The sequence below is a fragment of the Chelonoidis abingdonii genome, chromosome 1 (genome assembly GCF_003597395.2).
Source record: "Chelonoidis abingdonii isolate Lonesome George chromosome 1, CheloAbing_2.0, whole genome shotgun sequence".
NCBI lineage: Eukaryota > Metazoa > Chordata > Testudines > Testudinidae > Chelonoidis > Chelonoidis abingdonii.
Window position 1 is genome coordinate 144,161,051 of NC_133769.1, and position 24,549 is coordinate 144,185,599.

At 46.9% G+C, this 24,549-nt stretch overlaps 1 protein-coding gene across 1 annotated transcript in view; it reads left to right on the forward strand.

The window, feature by feature from the left end:
- The first annotated feature begins 411 nt into the window (after positions 1 to 411).
- Positions 412 to 24,549, forward strand: part of LOC116823808 (alpha-2-macroglobulin-like protein 1) — a 49,450-nt gene continuing 25,312 nt past the window's right edge. The window contains 17 exon segments of the mRNA XM_032778664.2: positions 412 to 479; positions 2,179 to 2,362; positions 3,678 to 3,719; positions 4,176 to 4,320; positions 5,020 to 5,072; positions 6,881 to 6,901; positions 7,443 to 7,611; positions 9,262 to 9,346; positions 10,385 to 10,508; positions 12,043 to 12,157; positions 13,530 to 13,639; positions 14,654 to 14,818; positions 16,616 to 16,849; positions 17,367 to 17,430; positions 19,282 to 19,427; positions 19,664 to 19,810; positions 20,904 to 21,092. Coding sequence (XP_032634555.1) covers positions 412 to 479; positions 2,179 to 2,362; positions 3,678 to 3,719; positions 4,176 to 4,320; positions 5,020 to 5,072; positions 6,881 to 6,901; positions 7,443 to 7,611; positions 9,262 to 9,346; positions 10,385 to 10,508; positions 12,043 to 12,157; positions 13,530 to 13,639; positions 14,654 to 14,818; positions 16,616 to 16,849; positions 17,367 to 17,430; positions 19,282 to 19,427; positions 19,664 to 19,810; positions 20,904 to 21,092 — 2,061 coding nt within the window.

A 24,549-nucleotide genomic window follows, 5' to 3' on the forward strand; every position in this document is an offset into this window, starting at 1 on the left:
AACAGGGGATAGGGACTGGTGCATGATCTTAACTTTCACTGCATGCTATAGTCACGTGTCATGCCAGACACATGTGAAGATTCTCACTCTCATGATACCTACTCAGTCTGTATTACAGCTCACCAGATCCATAACTCACTATCAAAGACACACTTGGTCACAGGCACATTCCAGAATGGGGTGGGAGGAGGTCTAGGACTATGTGGCTTTTGCCAAGTTCCTAGTGGAGGTGGGTAAATATTGTCAATGTCATTACCCCTGGGGAGATGAGATACTTACACCACATGGGTCAAGCACCCTTTGGACTTAGAAGTCTCTGCAGGGATATTTAGGACTCAACCCCTGGAGCTGATAGCCAGTTGCTCTAGACTTAAGTGTGGATCTCACCAGCAGGCCGTCCCAGCCCAAACAATGCAGGGAGTATCGCTTCTCTGGGCCCTGGCTCTGCTCCCAGTTGCAGCTCCAGCAACTCTGAATCCGTAAGGTTTTCCACTTTTGTTTCTGGGGCTCAGTAGACAGGAATATCATGGCAGGGAGAGGAGGGGAGGTGGCTGAGCTTCTGGGAGCCTTATCTTCAGGGGTGCCAATCACCTGCAGCTCCCAGTGACTTTAATGGGTCAAAGGCTTTCTGAAAATCTAAGTACACAATATCCACTGGATCCCTCTTGTCCCCATGCTTGTTAACCTCCTCAAAGCATTCTAAGAGATTGATGGGGCATGATTTCCCTTTACAAAAGCCAAATTGACTCTATCTCAACATACTGTGTTCATCTATGTGTCTGATAACTCTATTCTTTACTATAATTTTAGCTAATTTACCTGGTACTGAAGTTAGGCTTACCAGTCCGGAATTGCCCGGATCACTTCTGGAGCCTTCTTTACAAATAGGTGTTATATTAGCAATCCTTCAGTCATTTGGTACAGAGGCTGATTTAAGGAATAGGTTACATACCACAATTAGTAGTTCTGCAATTTCACATTTGAGTTCCTTCAGAACTCTTGGGTGAATATCATCTGGTTCTGGTGACTCATTACTGTTTGATTTATACATTTGTTTCAAAACCTCCTCTATCGACACCTCAATCTGGGACAGTTCCTCAGATTTGTCACCTAAAAAGAATGGCTCAGGTGTGAGGATCTCCCTCACATCCTCTGCTGTGAAGACTGATGAAAAAAAATGTATTTAGCTTCTCCACAACGGCCTTGTCTTCCTTGAGTGCTTCTTTAGCACTGTGATCATCCAGTGGCCCCCAGGATTCCTGCTTCTGATGTACTGGAAAATTGTTTTGCTGTTAGATTTTGTGTTCTTAGCTAGTTGTTCTTCAATTTCGTTCTTGGCTGATCTAATTATACTTTTACACTTGACTTGCCACAGTTTACGTTCCTTTCTATTTTCCTCATTAGGATTTGACTTCCAATTTTTCAATGATGCCTTTTTGCCTCTAATCCCCTCTTTAACTCTCCTGCTTAGCCATGGTGGCATTTTTTGGTCCTCTTATTTTTTTTTTGTGTGTGTGTGTGTGTGTGTGAGGACCTGAGGAATGAACTAGAGCCGTGATGTGTAAACTGGGGGTGTGGGGAGTGGGAGGAGGTTCTTGGGGGTGGGAGGAGGAGGAAACCGGGATCCCGTGTTTCCCACAGGACCCAGTGCCATAATAGCAGGAGCAGGAAAAATTACAGTGGGTACTGAAAGGACAGGAGTGGGATTAAAACAATAGTTCTCCCATGCTGCAAACAACATGAATGTCCTAGCCAGCAGCTGCTCTTTGACCACCCATATCTGAAGGCAGCGCTGCCACCAGCAGCAGCACAGATATAAGGAATTAATTCAGATTACAAGCAGTGGGGGGGCATGACAAATTCTGTGAATGGTAAGGGGGATGCAACTGGAAAAGTTTGCACAAACTGGATTAGATTACTCCTGCCCTGAATCAGACACTCATCTTCTGGGTATGATAGATCTATGCCAGTGTATTGTGCCATGTTCTGATTCCATACTGGGCATGCTGCCCCCTCCTGGGATGGGAAGGAAATTGCACCACATATTCCCCCACTCAGGGTCTATGAAATCTCTCTGATCCATGGTGTCTTCCTTAATTGGAGCAGTAGATAGTCCTCCGTTGGCTTGTCCACCTGAGACAATGAATTACCCATCCCCCATCTCCTCCTCTCTCCTAGTTACTATGTGATAGTAATCCCAGCCATCATTCACCATCCTGGCCATTAGAAGGTCTGCATCCACCTCAGCTCTCTCCCTGAGACTGTCCACCTGGCTGTCACCTTGGAGATGGAAACCCAGAATCACACCCTCGTGGAGAAGGATGTGGAGAATCCAGGAATCTTTGAGTGCATCAGCTTCAAGGTGAGCTCAGGTGCTGCTCCTGATTCTATAGGGGGCACTCTCGCCTCCAAGTCAGAAAAGAGCCCTGTGCCCCTAGTGCACACTATGCTATACCCCACTGCTGTGTGAGATGCTACCCTGAGTTTTCTAACCAAGCAGGTTCAGTCCATCCCCACCACCCATGGGCAGAGCATCCAACAGTCTAACAGACTAGAAAAGATTTCCATTATTTAAACCAAAATTTACTACTTTGCTCAGTTTTATGCCATTTAATCCTAGTTAAACCCTGCAGGAAAACCAGCCCTCTTCTTCCTTGGTGTTTACACTGTTCAAGTATTTGTAATTCATTGACCAAACTAATGTATATGGACTAAGTTCTTTTCAACTTTCCTCATAAATCAGTCACTCTAGTTTGTTAAGAGTGTGGTTCTGCCCTAAAATGTGAGTGGGTAAAACGGTTCCCTTCATATGCAGTAACACACAAGCTTCTATGTGCATTCAGGTTCATGGTTCCTGACTCTCCTGACACGCTGGTTTTGCTCCCTTTCACTTCTGTTCTCCCCACAGGGTCAGCCCAGCCCAGTGAGAGGGAGCTGGAGTCTGGTCTGGGTGTCAACAAAAGAGTTACTAAGTTCTCATTGCAGAACCTTTATTGCAGGTGATGATGTGGGTGAAGGAAAGAGCCCAGTGTGACTCTCAGAGCCCAGGGGGAGTATGCAGTTAGTAAAGATCATTCTACTTGGAAACTGAGTCCCTTCAATCTAGCCTGAGAAACGATAAACATGGAGCCCAACATAGCCATTCTTACAGCGTCACTTTTCAGAGTAGAACTGCTCTCTATCCACTTGTGGTGCTCCACACTGGATGTCCCCAGGCTTTATTGACATCACCCTTGTACTGAGGTGCACTGAACTGTGCATAGTATAATAGTTGTACCAGTGCTGTGTTAGTTGGGTCTCCATCAGACGACACATGGCCTCTCTTAGTCCAAGAATACTGTCTCCAGGGTCCGGCTTACAGGTTGGTCTTCAAGTGGTGCAACCCAACAATAATAAATCAAGAGTCATCACTGCAGGTGGGTGAGTGCCCCACCTCCCACCATGCCCCCCCCTGCTCCTTATCCTTCCAAATGTTCCTTGTAGGATCAGGTTGGCTAGAAATGGGTTCCAGCCACAGAATTTGGAGCCAGATCTCCAATGTCCTGCAGTTTCGGGGTTGTTTAGCTCTGAGGCCAGTTACTATCCTGGTGTGTGAGAAATAAAATCTCACTGATGTATTTGTTTTCTTTTTTCCTCTTGCTTCAACTCACCTCTTTCCCCTCCCCCGCATTCTGCAGGTGCCAGCCTTGGTTCCTAGGGAAAAACAGTTTAATGAACCAGTAAGTCTCACATCTTCCAATCCCTTTTGTTCCCACAAACCAGAGGGCTCCAATCCGCCCCCCTCCCAGGGACTAGCACAGCTAAATGAAGAGAGGAGGAGAAGATATGGAGGCTGGGATGAGACAGCAGAAAAGGAGGAGGAAGGAAAATGGAGACTTACACAATAGAAGGAGGATGGGCAGAAGAGGGGAAAGGGGGAACAAGGGGAGCCCAAGAATGGGTATGGGAGGGAGAAGGGGAGGAGGAAAAAGGCTATTGAGGGTGAGGATAGAGAGAGATAAGAGGAATGGGGATTTTTTTTAATCCATCATCTCCTGGGAACACAGGAGATGGCAGATAAAGGCCTGTCTCCTAGGACCTACCCTAGGTGGGTTGGCAGAGTAGCTTCCCCACACAAAGTGGCATCCGGTTCTCAGTCCTGCCACTGAGGCACCAGTTTCCTTTGCATCTCTCAGACAGAAGAAGTGGCCTCTGTGCATGCAGTGATCCATAGGGGGGAGAGGGTGAGCTACGAGGCCCGCAAGAAGGTGCTGGTGAGAAGACAGATGCCAAGGATTGTCATCGACACAGACAAGCCCTTCTATAAACCTGGAGAGACAGGTACGAATGGCAAGAGGCACATGGAGCTTTGGGGTAGAGACTCAGTGGCTGTCCACAGCAGGGGATGGTGATCTCCTTAGATATAACCAGCTATGCAGGACAGGGCCTGAGGGAAAACAGGTGCTGCAGGGAGTGGGTGGGTGTGTCACTACAAGGTATTCTCCGCTCTGAGTCAGCACTGGTCCCAGGGGCACTATGGTGGTGGAAGTACTGTCTCTCAGGTGCGGGGACCTGAAAGCAAGGCCATGGCTACTCAGGTCATGGGACATCCCCTGGAGCTTTTGCCAGGATATTATGGTCTGTATTAGAGCAGCACCTAGAAACACCACACCAGATGTCCATTGTATTAGCTGCTGGGGAAACACACAGTGAGAGACAGTCCCTGCCCGCAAAAGTTTACAGTTTAAATAGACCAGACAGACAACAGGTGGGAGGGGCCAAGAAGAACTGCTGTTTTATAATAATAATAAAATAAATAAATTAAATTAAATTTTTATTACAGGACACATGTAATGAGTTTACCGGGCCTCATCTCTTCATAGGCAGGTGTGTGTTATTGCAGGGGCTTTTCAGGAAAGGGTCAGCAGCTCTGAAGATAAGAACAAGGAGAGGATATCTGAGAATAGGAAGGGAGGTATAGAGCTATCCAGGGGTCTGTTTCACAATGAATAACTTGCTGTGCTTTCTATATTTCTTCAGTGAAGTTTCGAATTGTGACCCTTGACCAGGATTTTAAAGCCATTGATAAAGTGGTGAGTATCCCTCTGGCTTTCCAGGAAGTAGGGGCCATCAGTGTGCCGAGTTTGCCAAGTTTCAGCAGATAAACAGAGTGATACCCACAGGAATGACATTGTGAGAGACACCTAACCTGCCCCATGTGCCCCCTATTAACAGAGAACAGGGCTGCAATAGCTCCTGTTGTTTTAATATAACAGGAATAAAGGGGCCCAGAAAGCCGAAGGTGTTAGCCCCAACAGTGTCAAACAAGGTTCAGGATTTGGCATACAGACACCTCAGCTTGCTTATTATCAAGGCAAACACACTATTAAACATCCTGCTAACCTTTCATTAAAGATCCAGAAAAGAAGGCAAGACAGTTAACGCCTTTGAGATGTAAAGTATTAAGTAAGGTTTTCATATAAATAAAATCCCTTGTTCCTTTTCCCTTCAGCTGTAGAGAGTTTTTAGAAGGAAACCCCCCTTCTGACAGGCTTTTAGGTAGCATCAAAGATGGTAATAGCTGTTCTTTTTGGGTGAAAGAGAAGTTAGTTTAAATGGGCTGGAGCTATTGCTGCTGCTGTTGGTTAAGAAGACAAAACAAGACAAACACACACATGAGGGAAAGAGAAAAGACCAGCAAAGACAGAAAATGCAGCTTCTGTCTCTGAGGTTGACTTTCACTTGGAACCTCACTGCTGGAAAAGCATGGAAGCGGCTGACAAACCCATGTGCCATGCCTAAGACCTGGCAAACTTTTATCAACATCAGACTGGCTAGGGCATTGCTTTAAGTTGCCTCTTTCTGGTCATAGACTTACAGCAGTGCTGTAAAAGATACAGTCTTGGCCAGTTAAGCCAGACTTTGAGGGTGTGTCTATGCTGCAATAAAAGACCCATGAAATAGCCACAGCTGGCCCAGGTCAGCTGATTTGAGCTCGCAGAGCTTGGCCTATGGGGTTATAAAACTGCAATGTAGACATTCGGGCTTGGATTGGAGCCTAGGCTTTGAGACCCTGCGAGAGGGTGCGGGTCAGAGCCTGGGCTATAGCCTGAGCCAAATGTCTACATGCTATTGTTAGCCCATGAGCCTGAGCCCGAGTCAGCTGACCTGTGCTCTGTGACTCAGTGCCATGGGGAGAGGGGTAGGAAAGAGAAGAAATGAGGTGGGGAAGGAAAAGAGCACACAAAGGGGGTGGCGCACTGGGGGCAGGGGTTGTGTGGTCTCACATGCTAAGTGGTCTTTGGGATTCAGCTGAAGCTGGTAGGGGTAACAGTGTCATCTGGCTTCCCTTTCTGTCCCAGTCTGGTTAGGATGTCTCTCAGGACTAGAATAAAGAAGGTCCAGGGTTCCAGGGGACAGTGAGGATGGCACCCATGATGGTGAAGCTCGCTCCAGTCACCAATTTTTCTCTCCAAAAAGGAACGAGGGGTGGAGTAGCCTGTCCCCTATTATTCTGTCCACCAGTTAGGCTGAATTTCCAACATACCAACTTTGGTTCATTGATTTTCAGTCTCACTGTCTTGTTTACCAAGCATGATCTTAACACAATGCCTGAATCACTTTACAGTTGAGCTCACAATTAGGGTACATTTGTAGGCGCAATGACCACAACAGGGCCTGGGACTCCATGGGAAACACACCTCTGGGGTCACCTCCCCAGCCCCATCCATTCCCGTGGCAAAGGGAGCAGAGACCTTGGTGTGAAATGGGGACTGTTTGGGTCTGAGTTTAGGCAGGCTCTCCTGAGTTGGGGCTGGTGTCTGGGTGTTAATGATGCTGGGGCACGTGAACATTGTTGCTCTCTACATAAGTGATGTTGTTTCTCTCTTGTGTTTTGCAGCATCCCCTGGTGCTGATGCAGGTGAGTGACCAGGAGCTGACTTCTGGGAGCTTTCTTTTCTGCTCCATCATGCCATTTGTGCTCCAAGGGGGCGCCATGCCCTAAATTGCTACCTCATAGATAAGATATCTGCATCTTGGCTGTACCCTGCCCCTGCCCTGTTATCAGTGGTTAATGACCCAGGGCGAAAGTAGAGGCATGACTTGAAGCAACAATAAATGAGGGGAATATCCAGCTATCCAAAAAAAATCCCCCAGAAAACAAAGAGGATGAGGTGACTCAGGGTGGACTGTGACCCCTCAGACACCTGTGCATTGGGGCAATGCATGCGGCTGTGACCCCCCTCACATGGCCTGTCCATTGGTGCAATGCATAGGGCTGTGACCCCTCAGACAGGCTGTCCATTGGGACAATGCATGGGGCTGTGATCCCTGGTACTGTCCTCACTCATTCTGTGTGTGTGTGTGTGACTGTGCTTCTGAGAGGCTGTGCACGCATACATGACTGTTCGTAGCAGTGCACATTTGAACACATGTGGTTATGCATGTGTGTTCCCGCACAGGATCCCAATAGGAACCGGATTAGCCAGTGGGTGGACGTGAAGCCAAGACAAGGGATTGTGGATCTGTCCTTCCCCTTGGCCTCTGAAGCAGCCCTGGGGATATACCAGATCAAAGTGGGCAAGAATATGCCTATAGGGCTTGAGGCAACCTTCAAGGTGGAGGAATATGGTGAGTATCGGAAGGAAGTGTGAGACAGCATTAGAAGCTGGGGAATGGAGCCTGTAATGGGAGCCTTCCTGCTAGAGTCCATGTTTCTATTCTTTAGATTTCTCCGTTTAGGTAAACTGCAGTTTTAGGATACAGAGTCCCGCCCCCCCCCATCCAGTCCCTAGTACTTTCCATCCTGTGCTTCATTCATGCAGCCACACACTGCTTCCCTGGTGGCACCCCAGTCCCACTCTGGAGGGAGAGAGTGGAATTCAGCTCCAAAGTGCATTCAGTCCTGAGTTCCAACTACTTATAGGTACCAGTGCACAGACCTTCACAATGGGGCCTGTTAAGCTCTTATTCCCACTTTGAACTTTAGTGTCCAGAAAGTGGGGACCTGCATGTACCCCTTTAAACCTAATTTTTAGCTTAGATCTGATAACGCTGCCACCAACCAAAATATAGTGTTTGGTACACTTTCTGTCCCCCAAAAACCTTCCCTGGGGAACGCAAGACCCATATCCCATGGGTCTTACAACAAAGAGGAGTAAACCATTCCCCTTCCTTCCTCCTCCCAGATTTTCCCCTCCCTGAGTTACCCTGAGAGATAGTGTGATTCAAACTCCTTGAATTTTAACACAGAGAGGAATTCACCTTCCCCCTTTCTCCTTTCCCCCCACCTAGCCCTGGTGAGTTTACTGTGATTCAAAACTTTTTGAATCTTAAAACAGAGAGGAATTCACCTCCCCCCCCACCCCGCTTTCCCCCACCAATCCCTGGTGAGTTCAGACCCAGTCCCCTTGGGTCTTACACAAGGAAAAAATTAATCAGGTTCTTAAAAAGAAAAGTTTTTAATTAAAGAAAGAAAAATGTAAAAATTATCTCTGTAAAATCAAGCTGGAAAATGTTTACAGGGTCTCAGCTTTACATAGACCAGAGGGACTTCCTCCCCCCTAGCCTAAGTATAAGTTACAGCAAACAGAGGTAAAATATCCTTCCAGCAAAATACACATTTGCAAATAAAGAAAACAAACAAAAAGACTATTCCACCTTCTAGCTATTACTTACTACTTTGAACATGAGAGACTGTTTCAGAAAGATTGGAGAAAACTGGTTGTACGTCTGGCTCCTCTTAATCCCAAGAGAGAACAAAGAACAACCCAAAAAGCCCCAATAAAGACTTCCCTCCACCAAGATTTGAAAGTATCTTGTCCCCCGATTGGTCCTCTGGTCAGGTGTCAGCCAGGTTCCCTGAGTTTGTTAACCCTTTACAGGTAAAAGAGACATTAACCCTTAACTATCTGTTTATGACAGGGCCCTAGCCCTGTGCTGACAGCTCCTCCAGCAATTTAGTCTCTATGTTCATTCAGGCCAGGACTTCACTTTCACACAATCGGTGCTCCCCTAGTCTGGGGGTATCCCAGTCTCCTGGGAGTGAGGAGGAATTCACTCCCCATGTTAACTCAGTCCTGACTTCCTGCTCCCTTCCACCCTTCAACTGTTCTCTCCCTGGGACGCCTGGCCTGATAGCATCTATTCCCTCCTAAGGGTGAGTTACACTCCATATCCATCTAGTGCTCGATCAGTGTTTCAGAGATTCTGCTGTGGATGCAGTGGGTGAGTTCCCCTATTTGGATTATGCCCTCAACCTGCCCCAACTCTCTTCTGCAGAGCTGCCCAAGTTTGAGCTGGTGTTTAATGTTCCGCCACTGGTCACCACTTCAGAAGAAGAATTTCACTTCACGGTTTGTGGCAGGTAAGTGGCACTGCTCTGTTATTGTCCCATCCCCCACATCGGAGAGTGACCTCTTGCTGCCATTGTACTGGCAGGAGTGTAAAGACCCCCAGTGGTGTCTTCTCTCTTCTAGTGCTAGGGGCCCAAATCACTGCAAGGAAAAGATTCCTCCAACACCCAATCATTAGACATGTCTGAAGAGCCACAAGGTAGAGGTGTTCAGAACCTGGAATTCCTGTTCTGTGAGAAATTCCTGAATTAAAAACAAACAAAAAAGTCCATTGTTCCAAAACAGAACAAAAACAATCTGAATTTACCACAGGACCGCAGCTCCCAAATTTGGTTTGGACCATTTTGAAACGTTTCCAAGACACCTCATCCTGCCCTGAGCCTGACAACCTGCCAGGTAGGGAGCCAGACAGCTTAGAAATGTTGGGAGCTTGGAAACTGGGGCTCCCAGGGCTTCTGGGCTGCTGATGAGCCAGAAGCTTGGAAACCCCGGTAACCCCAGGTCTGCAGCAGTCCACCTAGCAGCTGTCTCGGGAGCTGGGGAGCTGGAGCCTAGAAGGCTGCCCTTGGCAGCTTGCCAGGTGAGCTGCAAAGAAGTGGGGGAGCCAAAATGCGGGGAATGACTTTCCAGTGGAAAATCAAAATTTTCCTGACAAAACTGAAAATTTTCCACAGAAAATGCCTTTATCTGTAGAAAGTAAATTTTCCATCAGCAAAACATTCTGACAGAACTGCCGACTAGCTCTGCCACAGGGCTATGTGGGGAAAGCCCAGACCTCAGTGGAGATACTGATTGAGGAGGATCCTTTTATACAAACTCTATTCCCCATTTAAAGAGGATACAGTGCAAGTGAGGTGACTTCCAGGGGTATATATGCTGCAGACATCTCAGGCCCTCTTCCTTATTTCAAAGGGGATGCAGTGGTTCGAAAGGTAGACGTTTTTAATATTCATCTTCTCCCTCAGAAGGGTTTGCTGGCACCCTTCATTCTAATCTTTTTGCTGAAGTATGTGATCCATCTGTCAGTGTTTTCTGTCCTTCTGATCCAGATACACCTATGGGAAACCTGTTCAGGGGACGATACAGGTCGCTTTGGTTCGGGAAGTGATCTGTCTCCATGAAAAAGAAGAAAACATGACATCGTCTACGAAAACTGTGGAGCATAAGAACCAGGTGAGCAGATGAGGAAGGGGAGATGACAGTCATCTGCGAGAACAGAATGTCAGTTCACCTAAGGTATCTAGGCATTTCTAACGTGCCCTGGTCCAGCTAATCTGATTATTATTATTTCTCCTGCCTCACCCAAGCAGATCATAAGTCGATCTGCCCTGTTATCTTGCCACCTGACTTACTACATTAAAGCACTGGTCTTACTCCTCCTGTCTCCCATATCTGACAGAAGCCAATGCTGAATGGTTGGGGCGGGGTGGAGGTGGGAGGAGGAGTATTGTAGGGCTGGCTTGAGCTAAGTAACTGGAGATGGGTGAGGTCTCATTTCTTGGGAGACAGGATTAGGGAAATAATGGATCAACAGCCTGGAAACAGAATGTCTGTGTTAGCTAACCCTTCTAGAATGTGCAACACTATCCCACAGGAGGAATTTCTTCTTCTGGTACCCTCCGTCATATCACATGGAATCAGATCACTGGTCTCTCGCAGTTCACCTCTCATTAAATCAGATCAGACCACCAATTGTTCCATCTCTTCCAGCGGTCTGTTTCCTCCCATAATCAAACAGGTTACTGATCCATCTCGGCTGTCTGGTATCCTGGTTCTGACAGGGGCCAGCACTGGATGCTTCATAGCTAACCCCCATACACAATGTACCTAAATATGCAATTTGTTCTATATACTTCTTCTCCCAATGACTCCAGATTCTCCTCACTCAATCTACAAGTCAAACCAGGATTTTCTAAATGTCGGCACTCAAAGCTGAGACCTGAAAGTCCAGCTGGGTCTTTGCAGTGCTAACAACCCAACCAGCAGTAAAGGCTCTGCAGCTGGAACCCTGTCACAATTCTGCCAAGGAGGCACAAGGCAGGTTGGATTCCAGCTCTCTGCTGTATGGGCTCTGCAGTGTTAACAGAAGCAAAACTATGTGTGTTAGACACAGACCACAATAACAACACTTCTTTGCCCTCTCTCCTGCATCGGAGAGGCTGAACATACCCTCAGAGAGGTCAGAGATTTCCAAGACCAGACGGGATTACCAGATCATATAGTCAGATGTCCTGTCTATCAAAGGCCACCAGCACCACCCAGCACAAGCACACTAAGCTCAACAACTGCACTGGAACCAAAGTATTTTGGCCATAAGAAACTAAACTATTATGCGTCACAGGCAGAGAATAGGAAAGACACTCTACCAAGACTACCTGGCTGAACACGGCCTTACTCATGTTGTCAAAGCCTGTGTTTTTACAGCTAAGGGCATGGGATCTGGTCCCAGTTCTCTCTAGGAATGTGTGTGATTTCTCTAATAAACATACCTTTTGTCTGCAGCCATGGATATATCATTAATCGGTGCCTCTCTAATCAGTGTCATTTGTCCTCTCCCTAAGTGATTAGATGTACATGAGTTTGAACTTCTAAGCAGTCATGGGACAGACGGGAGGATTTTTAAGACTACTCAACTTCTATAAACCACAGTCTCACTAACGTGTCTCTTTCTCTCTCTCTTTCTCTCCATCCATCTCTGTGTCCCCAGACGAACAAGCAAGGCTGTGCCATTTTTACAGCAGATTTGGCTGAACTAGAAATAAACAGCACTGCCTACAAGAACACTTTTTCAATTGAAGCAGAACTGGAAGAAGAAGGAACAGGTGCGGGGGGGGGGGCATGGCAGGAGGGGAAGAGGAGAGGGGAGACACATCCATCAACCTGTGCTACCCTTTTTATGTGAAACCTCTGACTAACTATATTTGTGTTTGGTTGCCTCCACACTTCTCCATTTCCAGTACAGGTTGTTTTTTAACCTCGGATCTTTGAGCCAAGCCTCAGCCACCTCCAGTTTCTGGTATCTTCAGGGGGACTGAATTCCATTGTGTCTTGGTTATGGAGTCTATTAGGGGTCAATAGTCTTCTGCCACACCAGTGATTAGAATTCCTTTTTTTAGTGTCTCTGCTCACTAGATTTCTTAGTTCCCCAAAGAGTGTCTAACAACACTCACCAGCCAGTCACTAAAGTAAGCTCCAGCTCCACAAAACGTGACTCTCAATCAGCCACAGAACGATAGCTAGCCGTAGGCTAAGCAGCATCTTATCCTTATGTCCCCGGTCAGTCATAAGAGTCTTTCCGCCACAGTTAGTCCCTCACCACAGTCTCTTTGATAAGTTCCTATGCTAAGGATTAGGTAGTCTTGTTCACGTATTCCTGTCCTGCTTCTGCTCTCTGGCATCCCCAATATCAACACTGCTTTCTTCTAATCTGCCCCAAATGCCTCCTCATCCATCAGACCATAGCACGCCATGCTCCAAACCCCTACCAGCTGCCCTTTGCTCACGGTATCGAGCTCTAGCTTTTCTCCCCTGCCTTCAGGGCTTGACACAGCTCCACCCCAGCCTATGTCACCTCCTATTGTGTCCTTCGTTGTTCTGTCTCAGCCCTCCATGTCCCACTTCTTCCATCTCCATGCCTTTCTCTGTGCTGTCCCCTGTGCTTGGAATAACGTCCCAAACCCAGTCTGGTTGCCTCCCAACCCTCTCCTCAAGTCAGGTCCCTCCTGAAGACTTGCTTCTTCTGCGTGGTCTGCAAACACTAATCTTCATCAGTCATAAGTCCTCTCCAGGCCAACCGCACATGGGAGGCAAGACATGGGAGAGTAAACGGAGCTTGACATGTTTTACTAAAGTAACAGTCCCTTGGCTCTTCCAATGCATCTTATCAGCTGGTAATCAACTGCCTTAGTTAGTGTGACAAAGTCTCCCCATAGTGGCTGGCTGCAATGACCAGAGCAGCCTCCTACCTACCCCCAAGTAACAGAGTTGCTCCTTTGGCTCTCGTAATAGTGGCTGGTGCTGAAAGTTGTGGGTTCAAATCTCAATGTCCATATAGTTGTGGCTCAGGCTTGTTATGTAGCTGACATTTAGACTGTAAGCTTCATGTGGAGGACTTGCCTTATTTTTTGTCTCCTCTAGTGTTGAGTGCTTAACAAATGAGTCAGCTTTTAACAGACGTCTCCTCTCTTCACCCAGGAGCCACGAACGCAGGAGTAGTCAAAGTTGGTATCGCTACCAAGATAGTGGACGTGAACTTTGTCAATCTCAACCCCTTTTACAAACTTGGATTTCCATACACGGGAAAGGTAATGCACCAAGGCAGTGACCTCTCTTCATACTTGGGAGGCAGGCATGGGGGAGAGGAGAGAATAATATTACTGGTAATAAACTATGTGGAAAATACTTAGCTGGTGTAAATTGATGTAGCTTCATTGAAGTCAATGGTGCTATGCTGATTTATGCCAGGTGAGGACTGGCTCCTCTGTGTCCACCTTTATGAGAAATTCTGACACTGCACCCCCATTCCCTCCTCTCTCCCAGCCTAGTCACCAAGTATGGGGAGTTAACTGTTTGCAAGATGGATTCTGTGGTCTCTGAAGGGTTTGTAGGCACATTTCTCAATGTTCTCCAACAGTGATGTACTCTTCTGCTCTTAAAAATCTGTCTCTGTAAGGACATACATGCATGGGATGGTGTTACCTTTGGAAAGATCTCTGCACATTTACTTCAGGCCTAGCATAGGCTACTGTGTAGTGATTTGACAGCAATCACTTCTGACCCCAATGCTCTAGTGTGGTGCTAGAGAGCATGGTACTGCAGTGAGCAGTGTCGTGGCTCAATAGGGGATGCTTTCCCCTCTGGGTCAGTATTGACCTAATGCCCCAATGTGGGCTAGGAAGAATTATGCTGCTGGAGTTTCTGATGAGATTTAAAATTGAAGTCCGAACCGTTTCTAATCTTTAAGGACTAACACTATACTGTTATGCAAAGGAAAAGACGTGTTAAACTCAGTAGCCAAGACAATTATTTTTCCTGTCCTTAAAATCCCTTCAGTAGTCTCTCCTTTCCATTCTTGTCCTAAATTCTTGCATATTGTTTCTCTGGCACAGCTGCTGATGTTGTTTCAGCAATGGATATTAGGACCCCTATATCCTGCCTGTAACCTGTCAAGCACTTTATGATCCTTTACATGGAAAGGGTTACTATTAAGTGCCAGAACTCATCTGATTTCCAGCATGTAGAGGGTATCACGTCTCCCAAACCCCCAAGCACAGTCATTATTGGAACAGGAGGCGTTTATTTCCCTTTCTTCTCTGCAGATGAGCTTTACCGTCAATAATGTTCCCATCAAAAACCACACTGTCTACCTGACTGTGGATGTCGATGATGTGGAGACGCACCTGCCATATGTCACAGATGAGAAGGGTGAAGTCCACTTCTCACTAGACACTGCGAAATGGAACAATACTCTGGTTTCTCTGAGGGTGAGTCACACAGCTGGACAAGCAGGGTCAGCTCTACGGGCAGGACCAGCTCTAGGCACCAGCAAAGCAAGCAGGTGCTTGGGTGGCACATTTGCAGGGGCGGCAGGGATGCAGCATGGGAGATGAGAACCAACAGGGGGTCCTGGGTGCTGTAGTTCCTTGGTTAGCTCCCTGCCTATAGAGCCAGCACTGGAGCAGGGAAAGAATTACATTTCCTAGCATTCCCTTGGCAGCACTCAATGGGAAATGGAGGGGGAGGGAGTGAGGTAGCTGAAACCTCATGATGCAGCTTACTGGGAATGGAGAGCTGACTGCTAGAGCGTGGTGGCACTGTGAATGGGGAACAAATGTGCCCAAGGAGTAGAAGGCTTTGGCCCAGATATCCCCTTCAGAAGACATCTCCAGACTGGATTAGGGATACTGGTGTGAGATCACCTTGCAGCCCCCAAAGAAAGAATAGGGTGGACTAAATGGACAGTGCCCCTCTCTATCTGAAGCCTAGCAAGGGAGGTATGTGGATCCCACTAGAATTTTAAATGGAAAGTAAAGGAGGGGAGGCTATGCTAGAGGAGCTGGGCAGCTTTAGATACAGTACCAGGTACGTAGGAGGATTTCCACTTCTGAGCCATGGAAGCAGAAATTGACTTTTCCTTTCCAGATTTGGCTAATATTCAGGAAGGGAATCTAGCACCTGCCTTCCAGATTTGAACACCTCAAAATTCAGGAGTGCTTAAGCTCAGTTTGGGCAGCTGTTACTTCACTTCTCCCAAATCAAATATACTGATCCACTGTAACTTGCTATAGAAAAAGTAGGATAAAATTGAGCAAGAAATGCTTCCCAGTGGTTATTAGGACTGGAATTGCTATTTTCAAGAGCCATAGCCTTTTTGTTTGTTTGTTTGTTTGTTTAAAAGGAAGACAGTGATACTGCATTGGCAAATTCCCCATAGAAACAAAGAGTGGAACAAAAGAATAATAAAGGCACCTCATTTATTTCTTCATTTATGTATGACAGTCTTATAATATGCATCCAGATATCCTTCAGTCACACAAGCTGAAAAGTAAAGTTCCACTTTACTGCAGTTCTGTAACCATATGGGAACCAATCCTGTCTGTGTTTTGTGCACATCCAAAATTCCTGCTGAATGACCTGCCCTGGGAGCGAGTAACCAGTGACCCAGGGCTGGGGCAGGTGTGGGGTGCAGGTGGGGGGGGGGGCAGAACTGGAACGGCAGAGGGTAGGGTGCGGGGGGGAGAGCCCAGGGCTGGGGCAGCAAGGGGATGTGGGAGGGAGCTCAGGGCTGGGGTGGGGGGCAGTTGAACAGGGGATTACTGGGACTTTTGGCACCTGGCAAGGTGGAGAAGGTAGGCTGGGATTCTGGGACAAGTACATTAGCTGGATATTTCTGCAGCGAAATAGTTAACAACGTTGCCATGTAACTGTTATCGGTAGGTTTCCAGGTTAACACATTATTGCAATGAATGGCCAGTTCATACCTTTCTGGCTGTCTGCAAACTCAAGCAGGCATTACTGACTGCATGTAGTTCACCTTTTAAAAGTTTTATTTGAAATCACAAGTGTTCAAAACAATGTTGAAAAGAAAAAGAAAACTCATATTCTGGAGTTCAAGTCTGCAGCTGGGGCTAGATTCTGCTATAATTTCTGCCTCTGTGGATTACATGAGGCTCTGGACATATAATTCTGGTGATCGCACTGAGTATTTCCAGCAGGTACCCCATTTGTAGGCTCCTCCATTGGTTAATTCTGACTGCTTTCCATGCATTTTTGCTCTGAAGGGCAGATACTCCATTGTGAACATAACTGAGGAGGGTCTGTACGCCGTTTTAGTAACACAACGGGAGGCTTACAACTGGCTGAAACCCTTCTACTCTGAGAGCAACAGCTTCCTAGAGATCCAGCAGGTGGACGAGGAGCTACCCTGTGACCAGGAACAGGAAGTGCGGGTGGATTATATCCTGGACCGGAATGAGCTGGGCCCTGGGGCAGATCACGTGGATTTCTATTATTTGGTGAGCACCCAGGGCAATTGGATCACATGATATTTATACAACACTGGCACCTACAGACCCGTGCAAGAGGGGTAACTATTCATGGGTCTATAGACCAATTTGTGGGTTCCATTTTATGCTTCTCTTTGTAGATGTCTTGGTATCTGGAATGCATGTCTCTGAAATCTCCCTCGACAGCCTCCCAGCCCCACAGCATTTGACAGCCACCCCAGCTAGCTCATCCAGCTAGGAATGTCTTGAGCCTTGGGGGACAGGCTATTTCCCCCTGTTGCCAGTCTGGCCTGACTCTGTGGGTGGTATCAGAAGGCATGGCTGCCTGGGGAGCACCTTGGCAGGCTGGCCTTGGATTGTCTACGGGTCCCATTGTTCAGAGGAAGTCTCCGAGGCAGCTGGGCCCTTGTCCATTGGGAGTTTAAAGATAAAGCACCTCTGTATGTCTCTGCCAGACTCTCCCTGCTCTGCATTTTCTCTCCTCAGAACCCTGGTCCCCTGACAGGCTGTTCTATCTCCTCCGCAGGTTGTCTCAAAAGGCAGGATTGTTCTCAATGGACAGACTCAGGTGCCAGTTGGTCAGGATGAGAGTAAGTGGGAAAACCTAAGATGCACCTGAAATAAACTCCATGGAAATCATCACAATGGATCAGGCTATTGGGATATCTTAGTATGGTAGGCAGGCTCCTGCCATGCCAGGCTATAGACAATCTAGTCCAGTGTCCCACCTCCTGCCTTGGTCTATCTAATCTAGTATCCTCCCCATCAATGGAGGTTTTAAAGAACAGGTTGGACAAACACCTGTCAGGGATGGTCTAGGTTTATTTGGTCCTGCCTTGGTGCAGGGGGATGGACTAAATGACCTTTTGATGTCCCTTCCCATCCTACATTTGTATGATTCCTTGACTGGCCCAGGGCAGATGCTTCACAGGGAGGCATAAAACGCACACACCACACCTGTTCAGTAGTCTTCCATGAGGGAGGAAGGTTTATTGACCCTGAGACAATGAGGGGTAAGTATATCCTGGGGGGTCAATTTTATCCTAGTGAATATCTCTGTTCTTATCCACGTCACACTGTCTAGTGTGGCTCACAACCATGAGTGCCAACCGCAGGGCAGACTGCCAAAAAGCAGGGCAAACAAACCAAAATGATAGTATGTTCTGTGATTCGATTTCACCAAGCTAGGGCTGACTCATGCCAAGCAGTATGGGGATCTCTTGCTTACATTTAGGAATCTTTCTTCTCTCAATCCAGAGAGCATAAAAAGACGGGTTTCTCCTTGTCAGAGATTTTTATCCCCTTCGTTCCAGAATCCAAGCTGGTGAGATGAGTTCATGCACAGGTTTCCTCTTCCGGGAGGAAGTAAGGAATGGAATCAACAAGGTCTCTGTCCTTTGGCTCTACACAATCCCTCATTTGCCTTCAGTGGGCCATCCTGTGTGCAGGACAAGCAGTTTACCTTAATTAGTGCTTCTTTTCCTGTTTAGTGAGTGTGACGCAGTGCGACTCACCACTGCAGTGCCTCTGGTGAATTAGCACTGCACCTTCTGCTGCTGGTGTCTCGCCCACTGTCACCTCTGTTCCTGGACCCATGTCACTCCCAGGACCACGGCATCCTCTTCATGACACTGCCCTCCAGCTGTGTCATACTCCATGTTCCCCCCTTCCAGGGGACCTGCAGTCCACTGTCCAGCCATTTCCTTCAGTGGCCCCAGCACCCTCCTTGCTCTTGCATCAGGGCCTCAGTCTGCAGATCTGTGAAGCCTGCTAGGAGCTGCCTTTAGCTTCCTGGGTCTCTGCCTACAATACTGCTTTGCCCAGGGTACTTGCTACCTTCCACCTAAAAGGCAGTCAGTCCTCTTCCCTTTTCAAGCTCTAGGGAGTGACTGACCCAGCTCTGTTCTTCAGCCCTTCTTATACAGGCCTGCCCGTCCCTGATTGACTACTCTTATAAGCCCTTCTGTGATTGGTTACCTCTTGCATGGCCTCCCTAGGGCTGCTTTTAACCCCCTTTCTGCCAGTGTGGGGCAGATGCTCCATCACAGTGAGTTACACAATTAGAGAGGTTTACAATGCAAACACTCAATATAACTGTATACCATGGAATACAGATATTATAAGTAGGATTAATACATGCAGCATTCTACAAGCATTCCATAAAATCTAAACACGAAACCCATTCTTATAACACTAGTATCTATTTTAACAATACGAACCCGCAGGTAAGCCAGACTAGTTTCCAGCTGTGCATTTGTCAGTGTTCAGTGAGACCTGTGGCCTCAGCATGAGTTGGAACTGGTCTGCCAGTGTCACACCAGATGCAGGAACTATGAAATCCTCTGCCTCAATAACATCCAGCAACAGTAAGTTCCACAGGTTTTTTCTGTTTCACTTGGATCTAAATAACCATTTCCTTCACTTCCTGCTCCCACATACAGCACTGAAGGGCTCCTTCTCATTGACTCTGCCCATCAGCTCTGAACTTGCACCCTCTGCCACTCTTTTGCTTTACGCCATATTCGCTGATGGAGAGGTGGCAGCCGATGTGGATGTGTTCACAGTCAGCAAGTGCTTCAAACACAAGGTGAGGGTCGCACAGGAGGTGGGGGAAATGGGATGTGTGGCAGAGGGGTGACCTGGCTGGGATGACATACACTCGACAATCCGTGTGCCTTTCTGTCTGTGTTCCTCGCAGGCTCTGTCTCCCACTCTCCCTCCCTCTCCCAGTTCTCTCTCCCTCTCTGTCGTTTGTGGCTCATACACCTTCATTGTCTTGTGCCCTTCTTCCATTTGATAAACACATCCTGTCTCCTCCCATAGGTGACACTGGGCTTCTCGGCGGAGGAGGACCTCCCAGGTACGAAGGTCAATCTGCACCTGAAGGCCAACCCTGGCTCCCTGTGCTCTGTCCGCACCGTGGACAAGAGCGTCCTGCTGAAGGATGATAAAGTCATGACACCAGAGAGTGTGAGTAAACTTGCTGTGTCCCAGCCACACCCTGGCCAAACTAACCCTGCAGGAGGTAGCAGGTGAGAGAAGCACTCTGATGTATTGGAACAGGGCTGTCAAACAAGGTGGGTGAACCCAGCCACCACCAGCTTCTCTGACCCCTTACATTATGCACAGGGCCGGCTCCAGGCACCGGTGAAGGAAGCACGTGCCTGGGGTGGCATATGCTGAGGTGTGGCATTCCATCCATTCTTGGGGTGGCACAGTCCGGGCGGCTTTTTTTTTTGCTTAGGGCGGCAAAAATGGTAGAGCCGGCCCTTATTATGCTCTGGTTGCCAGCAGACCTTTATCTCAGTCTGTCCTCTTGCCAGGCAGGTGGCTGATTCCTCCTTGTTCCTACAATGGCTGCTCCAGGGGCCACCCTTGGAATGAAGGCTGTGGGGGCGGAAGGCAGAGAGATGGAAGGGGCAGTTTCACAGAAGCAGTGGGAGCTCCCTCCAGGGAAGGTGTGGTTTGGCAGCAGGTTCACTGCTGGCCCTCTGCTCGCCCTCCTGGTACCTCCTGCTATTTCACCTATGCCACTTTTCTCTATCCATCTGGGCTAATGGTTCAATCAGGGGGCTAGGAGCCAGGACTCTTGGGTTCTAGTCCAAGTTCTGCCACTGACTTGCAGGGTGACCTTGGGTCACTGGACCTCTCTGTGCCTCAGTTTCTTTTTCATCTGGCATGCAGGTTGTGAGACTTAATTCACTGATGTTCATATGCTTCTGTGAGACCCTTGTCTGAACAGCTTTGGAGATAGGCAAAGTATTATTATAGAGTGACAAAACTGTGCTATCTAGGACTTTCTTTGGCACTATGCTGCAGACTGTGACTCCTCAAAACTTCATGCTGATAGCAGGGATAGAATTTAGATCTGCTCCAAAAGATCTTGAGGGAAAGGAGAATCGCCATGAGCTTTTAGCAGTATGGGGCCTATGATGCAAAAGTTCAACTGTCCTGCTCCTTGCCGGTAGAGGGCTATGGTTCACACACACACACACACACACACACACTCTCTCTCTCTCTCTGTAACCAGTTCAGTACAGTAACCTCTGTTTTCCCATTCCAGGTGTACAAGCTGGGATCTGAATACGATTATATGATTGGCGGCCGAGGATTTGCTTATCACTTGGAAGACTTTGAGCCATATCCTTGTCTGCCCCCTGTCCTTCCCTTCCTCCCCACTCCCCGGAACAGACGCTCCTTGATGGGAGCTCCCTGGTATCAAAGCGAAGCTGATGTCTATAGTCTGTTTAAGGTGGGTATCTTCTTGGCTCCTGCACCAAACTTCTCTTAAGCCTGTATTGATCACTGGTATGGCATATTGTACATACATCGGAGTTTGTAAGGAAAACCAGAATTGTGAGATTTGCTAACAATCCTCTGTGCTTAATTGTTCCCAAGACCGAATTAAGTTTGATGGGGGCCCAGGGGTGTTATAGTTTGGGGGTCCTTCTCTGCATATTCAATTCCTTACCTTTGCTGTTTTACCACCTCTCAAAGCCAAACACTGTATTTTTAAATCACTGTGATTATTTCAGTCCTGGTTTTGAAATGTAGTATACCAATTGTAAAGCTGAATGAAAATTAAAACAAACGAAACCATTTTAATTCCAGCACCTATTGATAGTCATACGCATGGTGATGTATGGTGTTAATTTGCGAATTCCCTATAGCAGTGGTATTCATTTACTTTTTCTGTAAGGCTGGATAATGCTGTGTCCAAATCTTGGTGGTAAAAGGGTGCTCTCTAGGGCCAAAGGGCTCATCAGTGTGTTTGCTTTTTAGTGAGCCTGCCACCAGACAGGGGTTGCAACCTTCCAAGAGTGGTGTGCCAGATTGTATTTATTAATCACAGAATAAAAGGTTAAGAGTGCTGGTAGAAAATATTTCAACATATGGCCAACAAATAGCTATACAAATACACTGTTGTGCTATTAAAATTGCATGCTATTAATATTAATTCTGTTGAAACAATGACATTAAAATTAGAAGTTAACTCAAAAGGAATGAACAGTCATCTAATTTCCCCTTCTCATTGCCTGAAATTTAACTGACGTTCGCTCACACCATCTTTTTTTCCTGGAAAAGTACAGTGCCACACTCAGTCAAGTTAACCAATGAAAGCACATCAATCACTGATCACTTTATGTTGCATAAGGATCTGATTAAGTGTCTGATTAGAAGTGTACCACTCTAAATCAAAATGTATCAACCCAGTTTAACTCCCGTGTATTTAAAAATAAACGAAAAGTTTCTGAGCTAAATATATGGCACAACAGTAAACAGAGGGAAAATCAACTGAAGTGCATCTGCCCAGCCTCCATCAATTCAGTCCCCCAGTCCTCATCAGTTCTGCCCTGTAGCCCCCGCATTGACTCTGCCCCCACATCAGTTCTGCCTCTCGCTTTCTCATTTGCCCAGCTCTTGTCAGCTGTGCCTCCCCCAGCCTCCCTCTGCTGCTTATGGGGTTCTTCACCCCTGCTATCCCAGGTTGGGTTGTGGGGGCTGAAGCTGGGTCCCCCTCTTACCCTTCCAAGTGGTGGGGACAGCTACAGTGGATCACAAACTGAATATGAGTCAATGATTTGAAGCAGTTGCTAAAAAGGCTAATATCATTCTGGGGTGTATTAACAGCAGTGTTGTATGTGTCAAGGCTGATCCCCACTCTGGCACTTCGAGTGCAGAAGGTGGGGGCCCGCAAGGATTAAAAAAATTAATACTGGTCACCCCAGGCTTGTATTAAATTCCTAAGGTTAAAGCTTTTCTTTGACCTTGGCTTGGTAAACACTGCCAGCACTCAAATGCAAAAAAAAAAACCCACCCTGGGACCCTGGAAGGAGCACTTGGGCATTCCTCCCTGTGGGGTACCCTCAAGCCCTTTCACACCCCCTCCTGGGGAATAGCTGAGAAAGAAAACAAAGGAAATTAGATGTGACCACCAGCTAATCAAACAACATGCACAAACCTCTTAGGACACCAAAAATCCAATCCTGTTCTTAAAAAAGGTAATTTTTATTCAAAACAAAAAAGAAAGAAAATACATCTGGAACTTAGGCTGTTGCTAGATTTTAAAAGAGCAATTCCAAAAAATAATCACCCAAAATAGCTTCTTGGGGGTTCAACTTAAAGGTTACAAGCAAACAAAGGCAGCTGGGCTTAGCACAGAGGAGTCCATTAGCCATAAGAAATAAACAGAAATAACCCTAGTCGTGTCTTTCTAAACATTCCTCATCTACTTGCACATTTGGAGTTCCAGATAAGTACTTCTAGGTATGATCTGATGATTTATGATCATACCTGACTTAAAGCTGCTTACAGCATTGCTGCTCTGTGGAGAACAACCACAGACACAAAGGGAAAGCTTCTTTCCCAATTTTAAAAAGTTCTAGCCTTCCCATTGACTCTTTTTGGTCAGGTGCCCTTTTCTTCATCTGAGGGACTTTGTTAACTCTTTACAGATAGAGCAAGCAGAGAACAGCCACCAACAAGTTCTTTATAGCTAAGTGGCTGGCTGAGTGTCCATAAAAGGGAGCTTCCGCGCCCCTTCATTTATCACAATATGTAAGACACAAGAGGCAGTTGTGCCGCTCTGCTCAGCACTGGTGAGGCCTCAGCTGGAGTACTGTGTTGGATTTTGGGCACCAAACTTTAGGAAAGATATGGACAAACTGGAGGGAGCCCAAAGGAGAGCAACAAAAATGATAAAAGGTTTAGAAAGCCTGACCTGTGAGAAAAGGTTGAAAGACTTGGGCATGTTTTTCTAGGGATGAGAAGACTGAGGGGGGAACTGATCACAGTCTTCAAATATGTTAAGGGCTGTTACAAAGAAAATGGTGATCAGTTATTCTCCATGCCCAGTTAAGGTAGGAAAAGAAGTAATGGGCTTTCTGCAGCAAGGGAGAAAAACTTCCTAAAGTAAAGATAGTTAAGCACTGGAATAGGCTTCCGAGGGAGGTTGTGCATTGTGGTATTCCCATCACCGGATTTTTTTAAGAATGGGTTAGACAAACACCTGTCAGGGATGATCTAGGTTTACTTGGTCCTGCCTCAGCACAGGGTGTTGGACTAGATGACCTTTCGAGGTCCCTTCCAGTCCTATTTTCTATGATTCTATGACTTCTGCAGCCTACGCCGCTGGGAGAAGTGAGGTTCTGAAGACGAGGAGAGAATTATGGGAATTATGGTTTCGTTGCAATCAGTTCTCCTCCCAAATCTTGCTATATTTTTCCAGTGAGGTGTGAATGGTCTTTTACAAAGGCAAAATGCCCATCGCAGTAAATGAGTTTTGCAGGTGACTTTAGCAAAAGCAGAATCCCGCTTATGACACTGACTTATATCAAGGGCTTCACAGGACAGTCTAAGCTTTATAATACAGGAAATGCCTCTGGACTACGCTACCCAGAATCCTCGATAGCAAGAAAAAAACAAACAACCCAAGAATAATGATCTTTGGGGGAACTGTAGGGAAATGACCTTTCAAATCAAGGATTTTTCTCTGTATACAGGGACCCATAATAAATGACTGTGTACCAAATGTCAAGACTCTAACTCGTCAGGAACATGTATACTCTACAGATGCTTACACCTTACATGAATGGTTATGGCACTTTTCAAAAGGTTATTACATAACTAGAGGAGTTGTGCACTGACTAGCCAGTTTTGTCACGTATAAAAGCGACTGTTACACATAAAGATTGAAATTTATCCCTCTT